The sequence below is a fragment of the Urocampus carinirostris genome, chromosome 12 (assembly GCF_059441175.1).
Source record: "Urocampus carinirostris isolate Australia breed hairy pipefish chromosome 12, RoL_Ucar_1.0, whole genome shotgun sequence".
NCBI lineage: Eukaryota > Metazoa > Chordata > Actinopteri > Syngnathiformes > Syngnathidae > Urocampus > Urocampus carinirostris.
In genome coordinates, this window is record NC_142360.1 from 16,270,639 (window position 1) to 16,293,632 (window position 22,994).

At 39.3% G+C, this 22,994-nt stretch overlaps 2 protein-coding genes across 3 annotated transcripts in view; one reads left to right on the top strand and one right to left on the bottom strand.

Moving 5' to 3' along the window:
* Window positions 1–183: 183 nt before the first annotated feature.
* mcoln3b (mucolipin TRP cation channel 3b) lies at window positions 184–15,740 on the bottom strand. 2 transcript variants are annotated; one of them, XR_015852313.1, is made up of 15 exons: window positions 15,716–15,740; window positions 15,203–15,414; window positions 12,759–12,926; window positions 10,795–10,948; window positions 10,648–10,723; window positions 7,488–7,584; window positions 6,158–6,257; window positions 5,976–6,088; window positions 5,760–5,909; window positions 5,594–5,695; window positions 4,149–4,271; window positions 3,839–4,045; window positions 3,614–3,741; window positions 520–672; window positions 184–474 (listed from the first exon to the last, which is right to left on the bottom strand). XR_015852313.1 is itself a non-coding variant. In XM_088350520.1 (14 exons), the coding sequence occupies exons 2-14, from the start codon at window positions 15,410–15,412 to the stop codon at window positions 633–635; spliced, it is 1,668 nt and encodes a 555-aa protein (XP_088206646.1). In that variant the 5' UTR covers window positions 15,413–15,414; window positions 15,716–15,740; the 3' UTR covers window positions 184–632. The 2 variants fall into 2 exon arrangements, 1 of the variants encoding a protein (XP_088206646.1); XM_088350520.1 differs by having other exon boundaries at window positions 184–672.
* A 1,269-nt stretch (window positions 15,741–17,009) lies between these two features.
* Window positions 17,010–22,994, top strand: part of dnai3 (dynein axonemal intermediate chain 3) — a 68,071-nt gene continuing 62,086 nt past the window's right edge. The window contains exons 1-6 of the mRNA XM_088350521.1: window positions 17,010–17,070; window positions 18,185–18,321; window positions 21,051–21,235; window positions 22,251–22,355; window positions 22,468–22,590; window positions 22,670–22,869. Coding sequence (XP_088206647.1) covers window positions 18,276–18,321; window positions 21,051–21,235; window positions 22,251–22,355; window positions 22,468–22,590; window positions 22,670–22,869 — 659 coding nt within the window. The 5' untranslated portion in view covers window positions 17,010–17,070; window positions 18,185–18,275. The remainder of the gene's footprint in view (window positions 17,071–18,184; window positions 18,322–21,050; window positions 21,236–22,250; window positions 22,356–22,467; window positions 22,591–22,669; window positions 22,870–22,994) is intronic.

Genomic DNA, 22,994 nt, shown 5'->3' on the forward strand with positions numbered 1-22,994 from the left:
GGTTTTTGTTCAGGAACAGCAACAGGGAAGGATGACGTGTAAACGTCCATGGCACTCAATGAGTTAAAGGAAAAAATCATTTGGTGCATACGTAATCCGCTCCTAACTATAAGCCGCATGTGGCTATGTTGGAACATGAGATATTTATAAAGAAAGACTAAACAAAGAGTTTTCAAAGTTTTAATGACAAACACACATTGGGAAAAGGAACAGAGACACAGCAACACAATGAAATCAGCAGAGAACACAGCAGCAACACGAGTAAAACAATACTTTTAACCTAAAAGCTGCGTCATATGCTTTTCTTTTGGCATTTTCCATGACAAGGGTCAGTTTATGATGATTTTATTCCTGTCCAAAGCGCCTTGCCGTACGTTAAACTTCTTCTATGATGAATTGGTAGCTGTGACTCTTTGACACCACCTGTCTCACTCTTACCTTTCGCCTGTTAGAAAAAAATTCCTAGATAAACCACATCTTTGCATATGCCGCAGTGTTGAAATTGTGTGACAAAAGTTGCATCTTATAATCAGCAAATTACCCTAAATAACGGCATGTAAGAGATGGTTGCACAGCGAAACCATGAGAGGAAAAACACCATAAAAACAAATGGATAGAACAAGCTGGATGCACTATTCGTCTGGAGTCAACCTCTCTTGACGGTCTCGGCACCTGAAAATAAATGGATTTAGTGATACCGAGTATGGGTGGAGGGTAAAGGGATATTTGGTTAGCACATGGTAGTAGTATTAATCAAGACCAATATTTTTGACAATCTTTTTAAATTAAAGTATCAATTGTAATCTCACGAGCCCTGTCGCTATTCTAACAATGGATTTACAGGTTTTTGTTCAGAAACATTGCAGCTTGTTCCTCTCTGCAGGGTGACCTTTTCAGGTGTTTTATGTAAGTTTCTAGTGTTGCCACAGGAGCAGACCACTTTACCACACACATGACACCTGGCCTTGTCCTTTTCTGTAAGTGGGAAAAAGTCCACACTCTTCTGCTGCGCTTCCTATTTGTCTCTTGTTATTTTTAGCTTCTGGTAGGGGTGGTCGTATTGATTTGGCCCTCTTTTCTGCCTGGCAGGCAGGATGCAGAAGCAGGCCAGGTACAGAGAGGTGCTACAAGTGTAATTTACCTGACTGTCTGCGAAAGATGGAGGTTATCAGGGGCGGTTCCACACTAAATTACTTCCTGGGCCCCCTCTAAGCGCCCCCCAGGTCTTTCCCTCCCCAAAATTGCCAAGACACATTCCTACCACGTATGTAATATGTAGAAATATTTGTCAATTGCACCAATGCCTTAATAAAAAATATAAATACACTATTTGCATACAAATGGGAAATATTTATCAAAAAAATAATAAATGGACCAATATTCTCATATAGCAAATCACACAATCACACACATTTAAAAGCACGATAAAGAAAATGTAGTTTTATAATGAAAAGACAAAATAAAACCTGATCTTTCTTGCTTTCCTTTGTGCAAAATCATCAATAATATTGTCATAAGCAATCCCCTCCCCAATTTCGTGATGGATGCCGTTTACAGCACGGCCAGTCACCTCATAATCGATTTTGTATCACATATTTTACCCATTTCACACAATTCTGAAAAATGCGCAGCAGTTGGCCTGTATTTTTAGTGTTATGAATTATGCACATTTTTTTGGAAGACAGAAGCGACCAACTATTTATTGTATGTAATCCAGCCATCAATTATCTGCACCGCTTGTGTTCAGTAGGGTCGCGGGGGTGCTGGAGCCCATCCCAGCCGTCTTCGAGCAGTGGGCAGGGGACACCCTAAACTGGTTGCCAGCCAGTTGCAGGACACACAGGGACAGACAATTGGCTCGCCCATTCACACCTAGGGACAATTTGTACCAGCCATGCATGTTTTTGGAATGTGGGAGGAAACCGGAGTGCTCGGAGGAAACCCACGCAAGCACGAGGAGAACATGCAAACTCCACAGGAGATTCGATCTCATGACCTCAGAACTGTGCCGCACACGCGTTGACCACTGCGCCGCCGTGCTGCCCTTATTGTTTGTAATACAATAGTCAAATACAATAATATAGTAATACAGTGAATCCTCCTCCATCCCTCCCCGGTCGTTCATTTTGAGAAAGCCAGTCAGAGGTGAACTATCCCCCGCATCGCCCATCCCCTAAGATTTTCTTTTTTAGATAGACTTCTGTTACTACTTATTGTTAATGTTGACAATGTTTGTCTATTTACGTCCATAATCTTCCTCATGCTGTTTTTTTTTTTGTTTCGTTTAGTTTTTCCTTGCCCTCGTGTAGGTTTCCTGCCTTGGGACTAAAAACGTTACAAAGGAACTCATTCCTGGAATGCAAATATCTTTTCTCTGTAACAAGTACAGCAACACGTTATAGATGATATTTGAAACTCAACTGTTGTTACTACATGGTGAGTTACAGTAATAATTTAGCCAACTATTTCATGCAAATCATGAATTATAGTGTTCCATCATCACTTGAATACGCCGGAATCACTCATGTTGTCACGTTGAGCCCTTGATCCACCAGACGAGTGCACTGCGGGTAGGTCATAATTATAATTACCCTAAAGTACAACTGAATACAGTTATGGCAGTGCTGTCTCAAGCACAGAGTCGAGAATTCATGGAGATATTCTCCCTACTATGTATACTCTGATCTAAGTCTGATTACGAGCTATAAAATAAAATAATGAAATCAGGGCTCAGCTTTGACGTGCATATGTATCACCAGTCGCAAATGGTAGGCAGCACGTGGGAGGGGAGGAAGTGTGGCTTATACAGGAATAATAAAGCAACGGGAAATCAATGAGCAAACATGAGATCAGAATTTATGGCGAGAGTACGATGAATTTTTGTCTATTTGTAAGATTATTTTTTGCAAAACAACAAATGTCTGTCTTCTACTGCTAACTTCAAGCTAAAACTGATAAGAAAAGAGCAACTTGGAAGCGGTCAGGAAGTTTAGTTCAGATAAAAATATCAGGCAATAAGAAGAGTAGACATAACTGGAAATTGCACCTACAGTCAAACGTGCTAACAGGGAATATAAACACCGACAGTACCCAAACATGTAGGACATCTTCAAGGTGTTGGAAGCCCAGAGATGAAATTAATATGGAGTTTCTTGTCTAAATGTTTGTAAGCTCTAAAGATTGTACAAACCAAGAAATATAAAGGCGTTACTTCTTCCATTGGTAAGTGTACACGCTTTCTTTGATTTATTCACGTAGCCCTTTGAAACTCTGTGTTTTAGGCTATACCAGGGTTCAGCAATCAACCACTCTGGAGCTGAATGTGGCTCTTTGGCGCACCCTTGTGGCTCTCCTGGGGCCTTTTCAAAAAATATTGATAATGGTAAAATATATGGTTTTTGTAGGAGGACAAACAGGACACAGACATTCCTTGTTTTCCAATGAAGATAGATATAGAGTATGTGTTTTCTTATTTTTTGCGGCTACAGACACATTTTTTTTTGTCTTAGTTTAATAAGGCTCTGGCAACATTACGTGTTGCTGACCCCTGATGCGCATGTATCATCTGACTCATAGGTTGCTTATAAAATGTGCATACATGCTTTTGCCTTACTTGTTTAAGCAGCCTCGCAGGAAACAAATATCCCCGTCGACTTTATAAACTCCTGATTTTGGAAGGTCTTCACACTCTGAGAGGAAACGCTGGAGTTCTGATGCAGGTATCCCACTCTCCTGCTGTTGCTACAAGGCACAGTCATCATGGTCGTAAAATCAGCTTTGTAAAATATTTATGATGAACAAAGAATCAAAATATGGGCAGTAAATATATAAATACTACCTTGATGGTGTCATATGTATCAGTGATGAGAGTGATGAAAAGACTGAGAATCATGTAAATGAATAGCGAGACAAAGGTGTAGAGGTAGATCCGACTGAATATCCAAACCAAGGTGCTCTTTTGCTTCATGTTTTTAAAGGTGGGAAACATATCATCTCCGTTGATCAGGGAAAATAGACACTCCGATACTGTATTCAGGGTCCGGAACTTAACAGGAGAAACACATGAAATGTCACTAAGTTTGTCCATGACAGGAATAGCAGATGTTTGCTTGCCCACATGGTACAGTGTTTTCATCCCGGTGCTTTACCTTTTCGTGATACGGGCCAAGCACAATCCATCCACAAAGGCAGTAACTAAGGTAGATTATCCCAGCACAACAGATAAAACGGATAACATTTGGGAAAGCTGCCCGAAGAGTCAGGATTAGGATCTGTGTGGGAAGGGAAATGGATGTTTTACCACTGCAGTAGTGAACCCTCACAAAGGCTTTTTCTATATTGCATAATTAACCAAAAGAGGAGCAACATAGATTAAATAGTATAGATAATTGAAACTATATTATCTTGGAAATGTGCTTAAATCTTGAGTAGACATCTACCTGCAATGAATACATTTAAATGCCTCTCTCAGAAAATTTCTTCTTATTATATTGGCGTACGTTCCGAAATACAGAGCACAACTATTTTAGAAAGCTGCATGCTCAAATTTGACATTCCTCCCCTACACCTGACAGTTTTAAGCTACGCAATTTTTAGTTCTCCTCTGAGTAGTTTATGTCTCGTGTTTTTGAATCATGTGACCATTCAACATGGTGATTTCAAAGACATGAACCTATTATCTATTGCACTGAAAGAAATCATAAATGAGTGCTGTAAGATGTGTTTCCTATATTTTTAGACGAGGGATTATGGTATAGTGTATAATATGATATTCTATTGTGGGAATTGGATAGCATTAAGCATATTTGTGTCATGTTTGTCCCCCTATTGTCATGATTACTGATGTGACTCAGCAGTGCCCGCTTATTTGGCGCCAACTGCCGCCGGTTTTGATTGGCTCCCTGTCAGTATTTAAACACAGTCCTGTCTGTCCCCTTTTGTCAGTCCGTCTGCGAATCTGTTTTTCAAGGCAAGCCATTTTCGACCCCTGACTCCCGCCTGTCCTGTTTTTGCTCCCGTTTGTCCCCGGCTTCGACCCGCTTTTTGATCCTGACCACGTCTGCTCTCCCGTCCCGGCTTTCGGCCTCTTTTTGTCCCCAACTACGTCTTCTCTCCTATTCTGCCTTACGACTCGCTTCAGACCCTAACCACATTTTTGCTCTCCTGTTCCGGCTACCGACCCGCTTTTTCCAACCCCGACACCGCCATCGCTCGCAACGGAAGATCCACTTCCGCGTTCAGAGCACAATCCGAGTATCGGAGCGACCTTCTTCCCGCGTCCAGCAAACACCGGATCGTGGGCGCAACCCTTTCTCTTTCTTCCAATAAAACTTGTGAGAAACACAATACAAGTGGGTCCTGTCTCCGTTCTGGTCTTGACACCTAAGGAAACCATATAATTTTTCATTACAATTTCTTTTTTTTTTGAAAAAGCCACAAGGAGTTTCCTGTGGCTGACCCCCTTGCTAAGCGATTCAAAAATAAGCAAGTGGAGAATAAATAAAAGTTATTTTTATTCCTAGGAGGCGTAATGTCCTTTTAATATATTGTAAATGTACACTAACTCTGCGCTTTCACGAACATCTGTTCTTACATTGTACTTGCGGAAGTAGCCCATATAGCGGATCACTCCAATCCATACGAACATGGTACCTATGCCAAGGAAGATGCTGCACACATCATAGCTTGTAAGCACCTACAAGTAAAAATGAGCATATCTTAAAAAAACTAAACAAAGAAACTAAGTAAATTTTTCTTACTTTAGTCTGAATATCGATCTTAAGAATGGAGCCAGTGATGGTCAACAAGTCACTGACAATGATAAGGATGTACCAGCCGTTAATAAACTCCAGCCTGTCAGACCAGGGCACGTCTTTATCGTTGTGGTTCCTGCAGAAAAGCGTGTACTCCTAGCGAGAACAAAACAGTCCGCGTTTCACTGTCGGTGCTTCAAGTCGTGAACGAAGTTGACTTACAAACTGCAGTCGTATCCCGTTGAGCACGGAACGTAAGCAGAGCACCAACGAAACCATGCAGGTCGTGATGATGACACAGTCAAACACCACGGTCAGGTATATACTTTTAGCAGCTAACAGAACCAAAAACAATAGTGAAAAATCTCACAAAAAATGGCAAAACTTCAGCTTGGCAAACTCACCCGCTCCAGTGACTTTCCAGTCTCTGCATTCATTGATCTCCACATCGTTTTCCAGCTCTACTTTTATCCTTCCGCTGTGGGCTTCATTGTTGAAAGTAATCTGAAATGCAAAGTTATACAATATATGCAGTCCATTTCAGACTACAGGGCGCACCTGATTAAAAGCAGCATGCTCATATGTAAGAACTCTAATCGATTTTATCTTTGTACAAGCCGCACCAAATTTCAAGCCGCATTTTTAAACAGCCATAAAAATGAAAAACAGAGACTGCTTGCTACTTGATCCTTAGTTTATTGCTGGTTCATTCCTTCGCGGATTTCAAAGTCAATTGTGCCAGATTGGAACACAGATGTGTGTCTTTCACGGCGAGAATAGTGCCAGATTGCATCACAGATGTGTCTCTTTGTGTTGCAATTGGTCTTTGCCATGGCAATTTGTAAACTGGTATTCATAGAAGGCAAAACTATAGCACTTTGAAGCATTGTATTTGCATTGTACAAAATATTGCTCCATTGGTGGATAATTTTACTAATTTTAGTATTTGTTTTGATTTTACTACATTTGATTCTTTTGTTTAATTTATTTTCTGGTAAAATAAGAAAAATATGACTAAAATGAGCTAGATTATTTGTTATGGCAGATTGCACATAATTTTTCTAATTTTAGGAATATTTTTTTTAACTAACAGAGGTATAGCAGATAATAATTATTAAAATAAACAAACCAAATATAAATTCAACATTTTAAATTATTGCAAGATCTAACTGTTCATGAAATATGAACAAAACGAGTAATACCATCTGCCTTATCAGAGAAATATTACACATTAAAATTTCAATACAGTTACGCTGAAATTATATTTAAAATTAGAAAACTGATGTATCAATAGGACAGGTTTTCTTGAAAAAAAAATTCAGACAGGTATACAAATCTGTGTATTTGTACAAGTTTATCTAACTTAATGGAACCTTATAAAAAATATGCGTTTCTGTTTAACACAATCCCCCCACACACACACAAAAAAACACATTAACAACACAAAACAAACACTAAACAAAATGCACAAGAAAAAAAACAACCTTAATAAATAAAACGAAACACACCAACAAAAAAAAAATAGATTTTTGATGCAAAATTCTACTAAAGTACAGTTTAATACAGGTAAAATAGCTTCAACTTTCCTCCCCTAATTCATATTAATCGATGTAAAAAACAAACATTAATGGCATATGCTTAACCTTTATTGCCGGAATCGGAGTGTAAATTCCTTTAACAGGTCTTAAAACTAATATTTCTGTATGTAAATATTGAGAGTCACTTATGACGCACAAGAATGTTGAAGTCGTAGCAGTCTGGCAGTTCCCTATGTCGGACTGTCTGTAGGTTGATGGCTTTGAGGACAAACCAGATCTTGACTGAGAGCATTCTGGAAAACATTGCACGTCCATTTTCATCATTTACATAGTGCATTAGTGTATCTGGAGTAAGGATCGACCAATGTTGGTGTTTCAGGGCCGATGCCGATTATTTGTATTACGAGGAGACCGGTAACCGGTATTTGGAGCCAATATTCGATTCCTGTACAGGCTTATAATTTTTTAATAATGCTCAAAGAAACAAAGAATATTTGTTATAAATTTTAGATACAACTTTTCTGGCTCTCTGAAACCTTTTATAATAAATATATTAGAATGTCAACCCAGCTTAGACTAATTTTTCACTTAAACCAAAAACGAACAGTGCAGGTAATAAAATTAGGCTTATCAGTAACTTGTATAGAGGTACGGTACATAAAAACTTAAAAAGCTCCCTGACAGTTTAATTCAAGACTTTTTAAATGCTTTTTGAAATCAAATATAAGACCAAGTCGACAAAAAAAACCCAACAACCCACGATCGAAACAAAAAACAAAAGAAACGCAACAATTTATTTATTGCTTATTCAGAGCACCTGTGACTGCCCAATTGGCGCCCACAACCCTGAGCGCTGATTGGTTCAAAGACTCTTTTTAAACCCCCGGCTTCCAAGAGGAAGCCGTCAGACCATTTGCGAACCTATGCTCCCAGCTAGGCAAGCTCATACCTTCCGACATTTTCCTTTCCTGTTTTCTACTGCCTGATACCTGTTTCTGGACTCGTTTCTGCCCTGCTCTTCCATCCCGACCATCGACCTGTTTTGCCCTGTTTCCTGCCTGATACCTGTTGCCGACCTCTTTTCTGCACTCAATACCGTCCTTGCTCTTCCGTCCCGGCTAGTGACCAGCATCCCTGCTGCCTACGATTATCCTCGCTCGACACGGAAGTGCCACTTCCGTGTTCCAGCCACCTGCTACCCGTGTCCGTCGATCATCGGCTCGTGGAAGCAAGCACTGCTTTCTCCCTTTATCAATAAAACTGAGTAAACGAACACTACTGGGTCCTGTCTCCGTTTCTGGCTGGTGACATTTATCTTGATTTCGTTAAATCATATTTTGGTCCAGTTGAAAACTTTCCATCTGAAAACCTCTCCAAAGTTTAAGACTTTTAAAACAATAAAGAAAAATTATTTTTACAGTACTTCATGGATCATCATTCAAAATTGGCAGATAACTACTGAATTTCAAAGAACTCTTCTGCTATGACAGGGGTGTCAAACTCATTTTAACTCTGGGGCAACACGATAGAACAAACATTCTCACTGGGGCTGCACTAGTAGATTAGAGAGAATAAAAAAAAGAGACAGAAATAAGCGAAAGAGAGGGACAGAAAAGTAGAGAGGGTGGGACAAAGAAAGGGAGAAAAAGAGAGACCATAAGGAACAAAATAGATACAAAGAGAAATAGTGAGAGAGGGGGTAAGAAAGAGAGAAAGGATGAAATCCAAAGAGAAATAGAAAAAAAGAAGGGGAGAAAGAGAGAAGGGGGAAGCAAAAGAGAGAAAAGGAAAAAAGGAAGAGAGCGAAAGAAGGTAAAAAGACAGGGAGGAAGAGACAAAGAGGAACAAAGATAGAGTGAGTGAAAGGAAGAGAGATAGAGAGTGAAAGAGAAAGAAATTCAAGTACAGCATTTGTGAGAGTACCCGGCTTTTCGCAACATCAAGAGGACATATTTCAACCTGCAACTCATTTTTCTCTTGCGCTTCTTTGAGCGTTGTCTTGCGGGCTGGATTCAATCCCTTAGCGGGCCTGATCCGGCCCGTGGGCCGCCTGTTTGACACCCCTGTGCTATGTTCATGAAGCATGTTTATTCTCATGCATGAAAAACGACTTCGGTCCAGTGTAAAACTTTTTTATAAAACATAACACTGCTATGTTGATGACAAATTTTGAGTGTAGAATCATAAAAATGGGCTTGTAAAAAAACGTTTTACTCCCTGGATGTGAACAGTTGATAAACATTACTAAATCTTTGTCTTCATGTTTTTAAAACTTTTGAAAATTGGATTTAAGACATTTTAATGCAAGTCAAGGCCCAACTTTTTAGAATAATGAATTCAATGCCCAATGACTTTTCAAGGATCTGCAGGAACCCTGCCTGATTTATCTTACAATAAATAAATAAGCATGACAATACAAAAAAATGACTTAAATTTACTTTAAACAAAAAGTGCATCGGAACTTCAACAGAGTTCATGAGTTGATGAACTAATGTTAAGGTAACAGCTTATCACTCAGCCTTCCACTTTTGAGTGTTTTTTTTATTCTCTCTCAATCACAAACACACATTCTTGATTAAGGAACTTATGTTATGATAAGAGCTAATATATCAGTCCCCTCCTGAATGTGCTTCCCTAAAACAAGTTAACTACGCTATCTCTTAATCACAAACACACTTTTGTACTAGAGACTTTTAAAAATCTCAATATTATCAGCGTTCTCAATTCACTGGGATGTCTGGACTCAGGAGTGAGCAGAGCTGCTGCTGTTTACTCCATCCATCCATTATCTGCACCGCTTATCCTCAGTAGGGTTGCGGGGTTGCTGGAGCCCATCTCAGCTGTCCTAAGGCAGTGGGCAGGGGAAGCCCTGAACTGGTTGCCAACCAGTCGCAGGGCACACAGAGAAAGACAACTCACTCCCTTTTTCACGCCTAGGGACAATTTCAACTGGCCAATTAACCTGGCATGCATGTTTGTGGGAGGAAACTGGAGTGCCCGGAGAAAACCCACATAGGCAAGGGGAGAACATGCAAACTCCACATACGGACGTTGCGGTAGCTGGACTTGAACCCTGAACCTCTGCGGGCTAACCACCCATCCGCTGTGCCACACTGTTTACTTCACTATAACGTTATGCTTCCTGCTTCAGTGGCTCCGCCATGGTCGCTTATCCAATCAGAAGGCGCGGGGTGGTAACGTCCGAGACAGACATAGGAAGGGAAGGGGAAGGGAGAAGCTTGCATCCAAGCCTAAATAATTGGCCCGTCGAATAAAGTGAAAATGCCGATACAGATATCTCTCAAATTCCTAAATTCCTGATAATCGGTCGACCTCTAATCTAAAGTCCAACGTACCTTTTAAAGTGCAAATCAAAATGCGGGAGCACATCTTTTGACGCTGACAGATTCATGGGATGGATGTATATGCAATCTGTGACACACGGAAGTGTTAGTATTTACACTCATCTGATATTTCAATGTAAACACAACGATCCTACGTACCAGTTTCCACATGAGCATCAATTTCAAAAGTTTCGTTGCCTGGGTAAATGGTGCCATTTCTGTAAAACTCCTGACACATCGTCAAGGGCGTGTAGGCAGAGCCTGCTTTTTCGTATTCGTGGTTTCCGACTGTGATATTGTGCAAACGTCCGTACTAGAAAGGAGATTAAAGTTGTGGCAAAATTTAAAACAAGTTGCGGTATTTTCTGCACTATTAAGTGCACTGGAGTAAAAGGCGCACCTTGAAAAATGTGTCTTTTGTCACAAATTTTTCATATATTAGGCGCACTGAATTTAAACTACGGCAAGAGTTATTGTATTAATTTGTGTATAACCATTGCACATTTATATACTTAGAGCATATATATTTATTTATACTGTATTAGTGCAATTATTGGTCTGACGAAACTCACAATACATTGCATGCACCACTAATAGAACCCAAGTGAGAGCCCCAAAAATCTAACCACAAGACCACTACAGATAACATATGAAAAGGCATCAAATCCTATCCCATTATGGCCCTATTTTTATGGTGCAAAAAACTCATGTGTAAAGAATGGAGAAAACAGAAAGACGTTTGAAAAAACATAAATAAAGGCAAAAAAAAAAAAAAAAGAGACGAGCCAAACCGGACTTTAGTTTCATTTATATCTTTCTCCATTCTCTAACATTTGTTTTAGGCACTGTAAATAATAGGGTGGTAATAATAAAAGAACTAATGCCCTTTTATGCATTATTTGTATCACTGGTGGTTTACTGGTTAGGTGTCAGCGCTCTTACTGTCACAACCCGGGTTCGATTTCTGTTGCATTCAATGTTTTGTGATTTTGGTCAGTGATGCTTTTTGATTGATCAATCATTGCAAAAAATATGGTAAAACCCCGTCCTTAGGCACATGTATAAATATTTCAATTCCAATCCTTTCCAACGTAATTCGCGGTATATAAGGCACCTAGTATATAAGGCGCACTATCAAATTTCTAGCTAATTTGGGGATTTTAGAAGGGGTGGGCGATACTGAGAATTTTGGTATTGATCTAATACAAGTAAGAACAGAGCAGTATCGATCGATACCGATCTGGTACCAATACTTTTTGCTTGGTTACGTCATCAACATTGAATAGTTGAACCCCTCCCCCTTAAGTGAGTATATAATTATAATAAACACAGAAGAATGATTTTTGACAATAAAAACGTTTTATTTTTTTATTAAACAACTACAATGCAAACTTTAGTTTTAACTAAATCATACAACAATACAAAAAAGGAAAGAGAGTAAAAAAAAAAAAACGCAGCAGTGAAACGAAAATACGAATACTTTATAATAATGCCAACAAGACAATAAAATACCTTCCATTCCATAGTATTGAGTAAATGAAATACAAATAGTGTTAACAATACATTAAAAAAAGCCTTTTACAGTACAAAAAATACTTATAGTAAAAACTGTTTAAGAACAAAAGTTTCAAGTCAGGCCAAAAAATGCCAACGAAACTACAAATCCTAAAAATACTAAAAACAAAATACAAAAACTGTGTGACAATGTCAACAAGACGACAAAATTACTTCAATTTCACAATATTTTGGGGAAAAAAAGGTCAATAACGCAAAGTATTAAGTGTCTGTAATTCCCAGCCTTTGCTCTCTCATCCAAGAAAGACTATAAATCCCAGGACAATGGTCTCAATCCCATTTTAGTTTCGAGAACATCAATATTCAGATAGATTTGCCCACCCCTTTGTTTTTAAGTATATTCCAAAAAGTACGGTAACTGCAGGACAAGATGCCAGGTGACTCCGTGAATCAGCATGTCTGAAGTTCAACATTTTGTAACTTTAACCTCATAAGAATGCCATATAATGGAGATCCATGAATGATTGACATTTTCACAAAAAGAATGGTCAACATATGTTCAACAACAAAAGTGGAACAGTTTCATAAAAAAGTGAGTGTTATTTTACCTGTTTGATGACATAATTGATGTAATCATAAGTATCTTCTTGTTTGTAAATGGCATAGGTGTCAATACTCCCATCAACGTAGTTCTTCAAGAAGAGGTGCTGGAATGTCATCAGGTTTTCTTCCTTAATGGTCACAACCATTTGGTTGCTCAGACCAAACGACACCAACTAAGATAAAAATTACAAAAAAAACTTGATCAGGAAGTGGATAGAACAAAATGATATACGTGATTAAATAAGTAACAGTGATCTCTCGCTATATAATGCGGATTTCCTTTTTTTACTGTTACGCTAGTTCACAGATTTGCATTGTGCATTTTGTTCTGCATTCTGATTGGCTACACCAGGAGTGTCAAACTCATCGACATAGGGATTGTCCTCAAAGACCTGATGAAACTTAAAAAGAGTCATTTTATTATCATCTCGTTTATCTTCTTAATGCATTCTTATGTGCAATCAGTATTTGAATGTGTTTTTGTACTTTATAGCTATTTCGTGTTGACCTGGATGCTTTTGGGAGGCAGGGAACGAATGAATTGGTTTTCTGTTATTTCATACCGGGAAAAATTTGCTCGAGATACGACTCAAGATTCGGGAACGAATTAATATCGTATGTTGAGGTATCACTGTATAACAAAATAACAGACTCTTGGACCTTTTTAGGATCATTATTAATTAATTCCACTTAACGATATGGTTATACTAGCATGTAATTAGCCTGGATATCATAGTCGAGAGGCATTCTGGGAAAATGTAGTAATTTTTTATTTTTGAAACAGACATTTTAAGCTCTCACCGGCCACATAAAATGATGAACAGTCCCGAAGACGTTACTGGTCATAAATAAATGTATACCGTATACAGCACTTTTAATGGTTAAGGTAACCAATGATCTTCTACTGGCTTCATCACTCTTGCTGCTGCTGGATCTTAGTGCTGCCTTTGACACTGTGGACCATAATATCTCAATAGACCAGTTGGAACAATTGATTGTTCGCTCGGGAACCGTCCTCTTATGGTTCAGGTCCTACCTCTCAGATAGGACGCACTGTGTTAAATACGGTGAAATGACATCTGAACCCTTTAGTGTTACCTGTAGTGTTCCACAGGGTTCAGTACTTAGCCCCCTTCTTTTCAGCATTTACATGATTCCATTAAGTGATATTATTCGCAAGTATAATATCGGTTTCCATTGGTACGGAGATGACACTCAACTATATCTCCCGATGAAGGAATCTGCCCCCTGCTCTGTGGAAATTTGGAGGCCTGCCTCACTGAGATATAAGCATGGATGTCACTTAACTTCTTTGCGTGTTAACTCTGAAAAAGACTGAAATGTTAATTATTGGTCCATCCAAATGCCGTGACTTATTGTTAAAAACTGCTCTGAATATTGACAAATATAATACCAGCCCAAGACTCAGTCAAAAATTTAGGTGTCACATTTGACCCCAATCTGTCCTTACTAGAACAGCTGTTTTCCAACTTCGCAATGTTGCTAAAATTCGCCCTATGCTGTCCCAGTCGGATGTGGATATTATAATTCATGCGTTTGTTACCTCCTGTCTTGATTACTGTAATGAACTCCCTGGTCTCCCGAAGTCCCAAATCAAGAGCCTGCAGATGGTACAAAATGCTGCAGCGAGGCTTTTAACTAAGACAAGAAAGTTTGATCACATTACCCCGATTTTAGCTAACCTGCATTTGCTAACTGCTAGCTTAAGATGTGATTTTAAGGTTCTGTTGGTATTATACAAAATCATGCATGGACTTGCCCCCTCATATCTTCCAGATTTAATCTCCCGCTATGTTCTGTTTCGGAGCCTTCGCTCTAAAAATGCTCGTCTACTAGTGATTCCAAGAGCCAAGAAGAGAACCGCAAGTTCGAGAGCGTTCTCCATTCGGGCCCCGATGTTGTGGAATGCTCTGCTCCCTGAGATTCGATCTGCAACTTCAGTGGAACTGTTTAAATCCAGGCCTAAAACACACTTCTATTCTATAGCTTATGAATGACCTACTTTTTATGTTGACAATATTAGTGTATTATTTGGTATTGCACCATCCATTGCAGCCTGGTCATCCTGGAAGAGGGATTACCTCATGTGTGGTCCCTTCTGAAGGTTTTTTTTTCATTGTCCTCGTCTTAAGGTTTTTGAGTTTTTCCTTGCTTTCATGTAGGTTTTAGATCAGGGGATAGTGTATTAATAGTTTGTGTTTTGCAACAACATGTGGTCTGTGCAGCCCTTGGAGACTCCTTATCATTCAGGGCTACACAAATAAAAGGCTTGGACCTGTAAAAAGCTTTTGTTCTTGGATTTCAATGCATTGTCAAATAGTTAATTGTATAATAATTGTGAAACAATAAAGCTTTCTAATTCACGTATTTTGCTTATCACGGGTTCATTTTAGAACCTAAACTTGCGATAAACGAGGGATCACTGTACCTGGACCGTGATGATGGCAATTTTGATGAGCTGCAGAATAAGTTTCCACGGTTTCCGTCCACGGGCGTGATACTTTTCACAAGGATTCATGAAGTAATATTTGATCTTTCTCCTGAGACTCTGCACATTGTTCAATTCCACTGAATTGTCATCCCAGGCAGGATTTAAATCACTTGTATGTACGTCGTACAAGTCGCTGGACTCCTGCATATCTGAAAATATACTCCGTTATTATTTAGGTTATATATTTTTCATGTTAAACGGAAACTATTAGGTAAATTGATTTTAAATCTTATATACTTTAATTAAATAAAAATAGTAAAACTCAATGTATATCTTTCACTGCTACGAAACAAAATGTCTAAAAGTTATTTCTTCCAATATTTTGCCTAGTGTCTTTCTTTGAAAATCATTGTAATATATGGTTGCATTCCTAAACAACAAAGATAAAAACATGACAAAACAGTAGAATAATAAATATATATGTGTACCGGTAACTGTATAAGAACTAACCTGTTTTCCAGTCTAGTCCGGGAAGTCGTGATGTTTCGTTCGTGAACAAAATGGCTCATAGAGCCAGTTTAGAGCCACCTCAGAGGGGTCTCAAACTCAATTGACTTGGGGGCCCCTGGAGCTAGGGTCTGGGTGAGTGATAGAGAGACCAAGAGAGAGAGGGTCTGTACAGCTTACTAGACTACTAATAAACCCTCAATGATAATATTCTGCATATGCTGACTATTTTTTTGCACTATGATGACTTTGCACCAAATGCAATATTGCACAACCCTTACGATACCAATGGTATCACGACAACACTGTATGTAACATCCCACATGCCGACATTTCTTGTGTAAATACCATGTAAATTATAACTATAGCCTTATCCCCCTTGTTTTATAACCGTATCTTCCTTTGTTCCCTTATCTTCTTGGCTCATACCTCACTGTGAATGTGTAAAACTGGAGTGTCATGCCCAATTTCGTTGTCACAATATGTTAACCCATTTTGTAACAATGACAATAAAGGTATATTCTATTCTATTCTATTCTATTCTATTCTATTCTATTCTATTCTATTCTATTCTATTCATTACAACCCCAAAAAAGAAAGAAAAACCAGTACAAAAATACTACTACAGTGACGTTATAATCAGAAATACTACCACAGAAATATTACAAAACTACTAAATAAATACTACAAAAATACTCTGATGAAAATACCACAGAATTCCTACAAAAATACCACTACAGTAATACTATAATACAAAAAGAAAACAAACTAAATATTATGATGGAAGTACTGCAAAAACACTACGATGGAAATACTACAAAAATACCATGACTATAATACCATATAGCAAAAATATGACTACAGAAATACTACGAGGGAAATACTAAAAAAACAATGCTATGGAAATACAACAAAAATACTTCCACAGAAATTGAACAGTATCCTCGGAGGGAGAGCATTCAGGCTTCTTCTTGGCTCTTGGAGTCACAAGTTGACCACCATTTTGAATGATCTTAAATAACTTAGTGAAATGAAAAAAAAAAGATTTTAACAAGCTGGGCACTGTGAGTGCTCAGCACCCCCGAAACTCCGAACCTAAAATCGCCCCTGGTAGAAAGGTTAGTTTTACATATAAGAACCAGCTCTTTTTAGTGAGCCGAGCCAAAAAAGCCCGTTCTCCTAAAAGAGCCGGAATTCCAAACACTACTGCGAAAGATTCGGTTAACGCTCGCAGCGTCATTTTAGAGAATGGCCGCTCATTGGCTCTTATAGATGTCCGCCGAAAAGGTAACGCCTTCTCGTTGTTATGACAACCAAACAGTGCTTTTTCAGAGCTAGTGAAAAGGCTTTTAAACAAGGTAAAGTCAAAGTTTCTTTTTGTAAGTTTGGTAAATTTACCTTTATGTTTTAGTAGTAGAATTAATACAAAAAAAACAAGTTGAAAACTAACTAGACCAAATATCCTCGCGTTATCTTGGCGCTCATACCGTATATCGTTAGCGAAACGTTACTTTCTTTTATAACTGCTGTGTTTTGTGGGATGGTGAAACACAGTATGAATTTTTGATTGATTAATTCTATACTTTTGCTTATTTGATTGATTTGTGTAAGGTAATAAATATATCTCTCTACCGCTAGATGGCGCCAGTTGTATATACAATACAGTTTTCTGGCGTTAAACGAGGGATAAAAGAATATGTGCACTTTTTTTTTTTTACACAAAATGACCAACAGAAAACAAAGCGACTTAACCCTTATTTAGTCCTCATATTAAGAACCATCTTTGTACCTTTTATTCAGCTTACAAGGAGTTGTGACTAAAAACAACATGGAATCCTTTATTATGTTAGGACCAAACTAAGAAAAGTCAAAACATTGAAAGTTCAATAATAATATATATGGCAGGAGTGTCAAATCATGCTATCCGCGGGCCGCATCAGGCCTGTCAAGGGGTTTGAACCGGCCTGCGTGACAACCCTGAGAAAAGCACAAGAGAAAAAAGAGCTCTCTTTTTCACTTTCTTTTCTTTAATCTGTTCCTCTTTTCTCCCGTCTGTCTTTCTCTCTCCCTATCTCTCTCTTTCTCGCTTTCTCTTTTTCTCTCTCTTTCTTTTTCTCTCTCTTTCTTTTTCTCTCTCTCTCCTTCTCACTCTCTCTCTCTCTGTCTCTATCTTTCCCTCTGTTTTTCTTTCTCTTACTCTCTTTTCTCTCTTTCTTCACTTCTTTCTGTCTTTCACTTTTTCCATCTCTCTCCCTTCTCTCCCCATTCTCTCTTTCTCTTTTCATGCCTCTTTCTTTTCCTCCATCTCTTTTATGCTTCCTTCCTTCCATCCTTCCATCCTTCCTTCCTTCCTTCCTTCCTTCCTTCCTTCCTTCCTTCCTTCCTTCCTTCCTTCCTTCCTTCGAGACTTCTTGCAATTAAGGGTTATGCAAATAAACATGACTCGACTTAATAATCTCAATAAATCTACAGGGCGCTCCCTTGAAGACTTTTTGGGGATTTCTTCTTTGTTAGTACTGTTGGAACTCCCATCTTCATTTGTGGAACTGTCACTTGCGCAAGCATGCCATCAAAGACCAGCTCAGCGAGCAGTGCAAATGAAGATGCAGGTGGGTATTTGTGTAATCATGAAAATTGGAACAAAATTAATAATGCTGCATGCCACATTTTTTTTAGAACAAGGACAATTTTGACATACTCGAGCTGTCATTATGAACAACATGCAAATACCATTAAAACTGAATATTTTCTTGCAAATTCCTTGAAATTAAAGTGTGTGTTATTTGACCACTAGATGGTGTTTGCTTTGTGTCGTGCAACCAAAAACTACTGATAAAAAGCACAAGTAATTATACAAACTATAGAGACTCAAAGTGACCAAACAGCACCATCTTACCTCTCAAAAGAAAGCTAACTGAACTGTATATAAATATACATAATACATATACATACAATTTCTAGGTGAATATTTCATATGGCCTAATTAAAGCTTCATATTCGCCAATAAGTGGTGCCATTTTTTAAATACTGTACATGCCTTTTTTACAATAGCAGTTTCCCCAAAAACCTTGTACAATGCATGCCAGAGGGTATTATTTGGACGTGACCTTAAAGTGTGAATATTTTCTTTTCCTTCTATCCACCCAAAATGTTTGGTGGCATCAGACCTAGCCATACATATGTAGAATTATTTTTCTCACTTGTTCATCCTCTAAACTTGAACACGGACATCGTTGCAGGCAACATCAAACGACCTCGATCCCTTTCCCACAGGCTCTTTGTAACCTCGTTTTTTTGACTTGTACATTCCAGTTAAATTGAGAAGCATTATCATTATCGCCCCTTGTAAGTTAGTCATTATGACTATCCATCCATCCAATCCATCCATTATCTTCACTGCTTATCCTCAGTAGGGTCGCGGGGTTGCTGGAGCCCATCTCAGCTGTCTTCGGGCAGTGGACACCCTGTACTGGTTGCCAGCCAGTCGCAGGGCACACAGGGACAAACTACTCACTCCCTCATTCACTCCTAGGGACAATTTGAATCTGCCAATTAACCTGACATCCATGTTTTTGGAATGTGGGAGGTAACCCGAGTTCTCGGAGGAAACCCACGCAAGCACGGGGAGAACATGCAAACTCCCCACAGGAAGGTTGGTAGCTGGATTTGATCCCATGACCGCAAAACTGCCGTGGACGCGCTTACCGTTGCGACTTTGTGGTCAATAATTTCGTTGGTAAAAAAAAAAAGTAAGTGCGGTGACAGGGCTACTGATGTGGAGAATGGCGTACAAAGATGACCCAGGGTCTGGCAGTGTCGGACTAAGTGGCCAGCCACTTGGTGTGATGGAGACCACATTTTTTTTTTTTTAATTTTTGGATCGCCAAATGTTTCTCCATGTACATCTTCTTCCACATCGCCTTGCACATTCTCGTCACCCAGATCCTTCTCCTTGTCTTTTTCCTTCACATTCACACCGGGTTTAATGTCGTCAGAAGCCTCTTCAGTTCGTCACACTTCTACCAAGCAATCATGTTCAAAATTCTCATCGAAAAAGTCTGAGGCGTCAGAGAAAAAAGTCTTCCGGTTAAGATTTTCCTTCCATAACCAAATGCAGTGCTTCAGTGGCTGAGTATCTATCCTATCAAGTCAGTGTTGGTAGGTGTAGTTTTCACTGGGTTGTTGTGGCCCCCTATATACATATTGCCAAAGAGGTCAGGATCAACTCGGATTCAAACAGCTGACCAATAATAGTTGAGATTCTAACACATTTTTAATTTGAATTGTACACATTTTAGTTAAGCGTCTGACAAGAAAAGAGCATGTTGCATGTTCTCCCTGTGCTTGCGTGGGTTTCCTCCAGGGTCTCTGGTTTCCTCCCACATTCCAAAAACATGCATGTAAGGTTAATTGGTCGGTCCAAATTGTCCCTAGGTGTGAATGAGCGAGTGAATTGTCTGTCTCTGTGTGCCTTGCGACGGGCTGGCAACCAGTTCAGGGTGTCCCCTGCCCTCTGCCCGAAGATAGCTGTGATAGGCTCCAGCACCCCAGCGACCCTACTGAGGATAAGCGGTGCAGGTAATAGACGGATGGATGAATGATGTTCCTCCCTCCAGCCCTGATTTTGAGGACTTGAGAAGAATGTTAAGTATTCCTTTGATGTGAGCTTTGGAATTTTGTCCCTCAGCATGATCCAGTCTCACTTGTGGTTCCATTGTACTGACAGCATGCTTTTGGGCAAAATAGGTCACCAACAGAGTTTATACAATCATCATGTAAGTCGTTGCCACCTAGATAGGTGTTAATTATTATTTTAAACATCATTATTTTCCATTTATTCATTTAATAAGCATCAACTTACAGCCACTCTAAGAATACACCAAGCATACCAACACAGTTACTCAAAAAATATAAAAACAACAATAAATGTATGCCCATTAAGTCAAAAGTCACTGATCTGATGACAATAGGAATAAACAGACACAATCTGTACAAAGAGAATATAAATGGAAATATGTGTTGTCCAATGTAACGCATGTAAATGAGTCAGGACGAAAACTGTAGTGTCAGGCTATAAATAAACTACATTTCCTATGGAGGAAAATGCATGTGGTAAATGCATCACTTGCTGTTGTATCTAAATTCATGCATTCTTACATGTTAAAGGGATATTTCAAAACAATGCATTCTCATTAAAAAATCCCTACCATTTTCTTATATTATGCCAGAAGCACATTGTTTTATGTTTGTGACAAGCACTGTAACAAAACAACAGGTAACATTGTTCCATTTCTGTTTCATTTCAACCATTTTAAGATTTTGCCTTAACCTTCTCAAGGTCAAGAAGAGGGTATCGTCCCCATGGTCCTGACATCTGCCACCCAGCAGCACTTTGGTTGTGTAGCTGATGAGGACGTCACAGGGGAGAACCCGTACAAGCTGCTGAAAAAAGATGACATCTTAGAGGACATGAAGACAAAGGCTGCAGTGTCTGATTTCAGCCCTGTGAAGCAGATTATTATTGTGAGACTTTATTATTTCTCTACGGATCAGTTGGACAATAGCCCAAAGCTAGGTTGATGAGAAACACGCTTCCATGGTCAAATTTGCAGGAGAAAAAATATTGCGCATGTTTAAGATGTGGCATTTGCTGAGTGAGTCTAGATTTATTACCTTTGTTAAGCTGCCGTTGCTGTTCTGCGTTTAAAGAAATACAATAATCCTGAGTGATATTCATCGACCAACTAATTTCCACCCCTTTTCTTTATGGCCTTACCTCATTGTAGGACAGCATCCATATTTAAATGCTTTGATTAAAACTAGAATCGCTGTTTGTTTTCAGTCAATTGCAGAACATATATGTCAGGACCAGAACAGAAGAAGGACCCAGATGCGTAACGTTACTCACAAGGTTATTGAAATATAGGGGAAAGGCAGCGCCAGCGACCTGGTGCTCGCTGGACGCCCGAAGCAAGCTGCTCACCGGATCGGAGCGTGTTCCGAATGCCGAAGTGGATTTTCCGGAGCGGGAGATCATAGCATAGTTAGACGGAAAAACAGGTCGTTAGCCCAGACGGGAGATCAAAACGTGGTGGGGGTCAGAAAACGGGTCGTTAGCCGGGACGGGAGATCAAAACGTGGTAGGGGTCAAAAAACGGGTCGCAGCAGGAGACAAACGGGGAAATCAGGAACAAACGAGTGGAAAACGGATGACAAAAACGGGATAGACGGGAGTCAGAGTCCAAATGCTTGCCTTGTGAAAACAGAGATTCGCTGACGGACTGACAACAGGCGAGTGAAAGGACTGAGTTTAAATAGGAAGGGGAACCAATCAGGTAACCAGCAGCAGCTGGTGCCAAACGAGCAGGCACAGGTGATTGTAATGAGTAATCATGAAAATAGAGGCAATTATCCATCGAACCACTCACATTCACAGCACTAGGCTCCAGCGTGCATCCACTTTACTTAAGTCTTGTGCCTTTTACTTTGTCTAATGTGTTAAATGTGTACATTAACAAAGAATACATTCTGTTTACAGGATTATCCAGAGGATGAGATTTTGTTAGTCTATGATAGGGACTTCACCTATGGCCAGTTATTCTATTTGGTTGTCACACCAGAAGCAAAGGAAAGAATCCTCAATGTAAGTCCGCAACACCTTTTACAGGGAAGTTCAAAGCTCATAATTTTTTTTTAATTGCTCCACTTAATTTTGGCCATTGAGTGTATAATGTTAGGTTTTGTTTGTTCTGCAGCCACCTGAACCGGAGCCTGAAGAGGATTTTGTGGAGGAAATTAAAACTCCAGAACCAAAGGAATGGATATCACTTGGCAGTGAAAAAGAAATAGATGAAGAGAATGTCAAAACAAGACCAAAGGTAAATTAAAAATCTAAAAAAAGGATAATTTAAACATTTGAATGCATAACACATATCTTCTTCTCTGTCTCTCAATTAGCTAATGTACAAGTTCTCGAGAGCTCGGAAGGAGTTTGGAGCGCCCGTCTCTTTTTCGGACCGCAATGTTGCAGATGCCAAAGATGGCAACACGGAGTGTGTGTCCTACCCAGACCGCCGATTCAACATCCAAGTGATGCAGAGGGATTGCGCCGTGCAGGCTATCCCCATAGTGGAGAGCAGTTGTGCCCAGACACAGTGGTAAAAACAACTTCACCAAATAACTTACACACTGAAATAATCACCAGTGTTTTGCAGCGCTGGCACTTTTTAAATCGATTATTATACATTTCGGACTACACAGTGCACCTGGTTAAAAGCAGCAT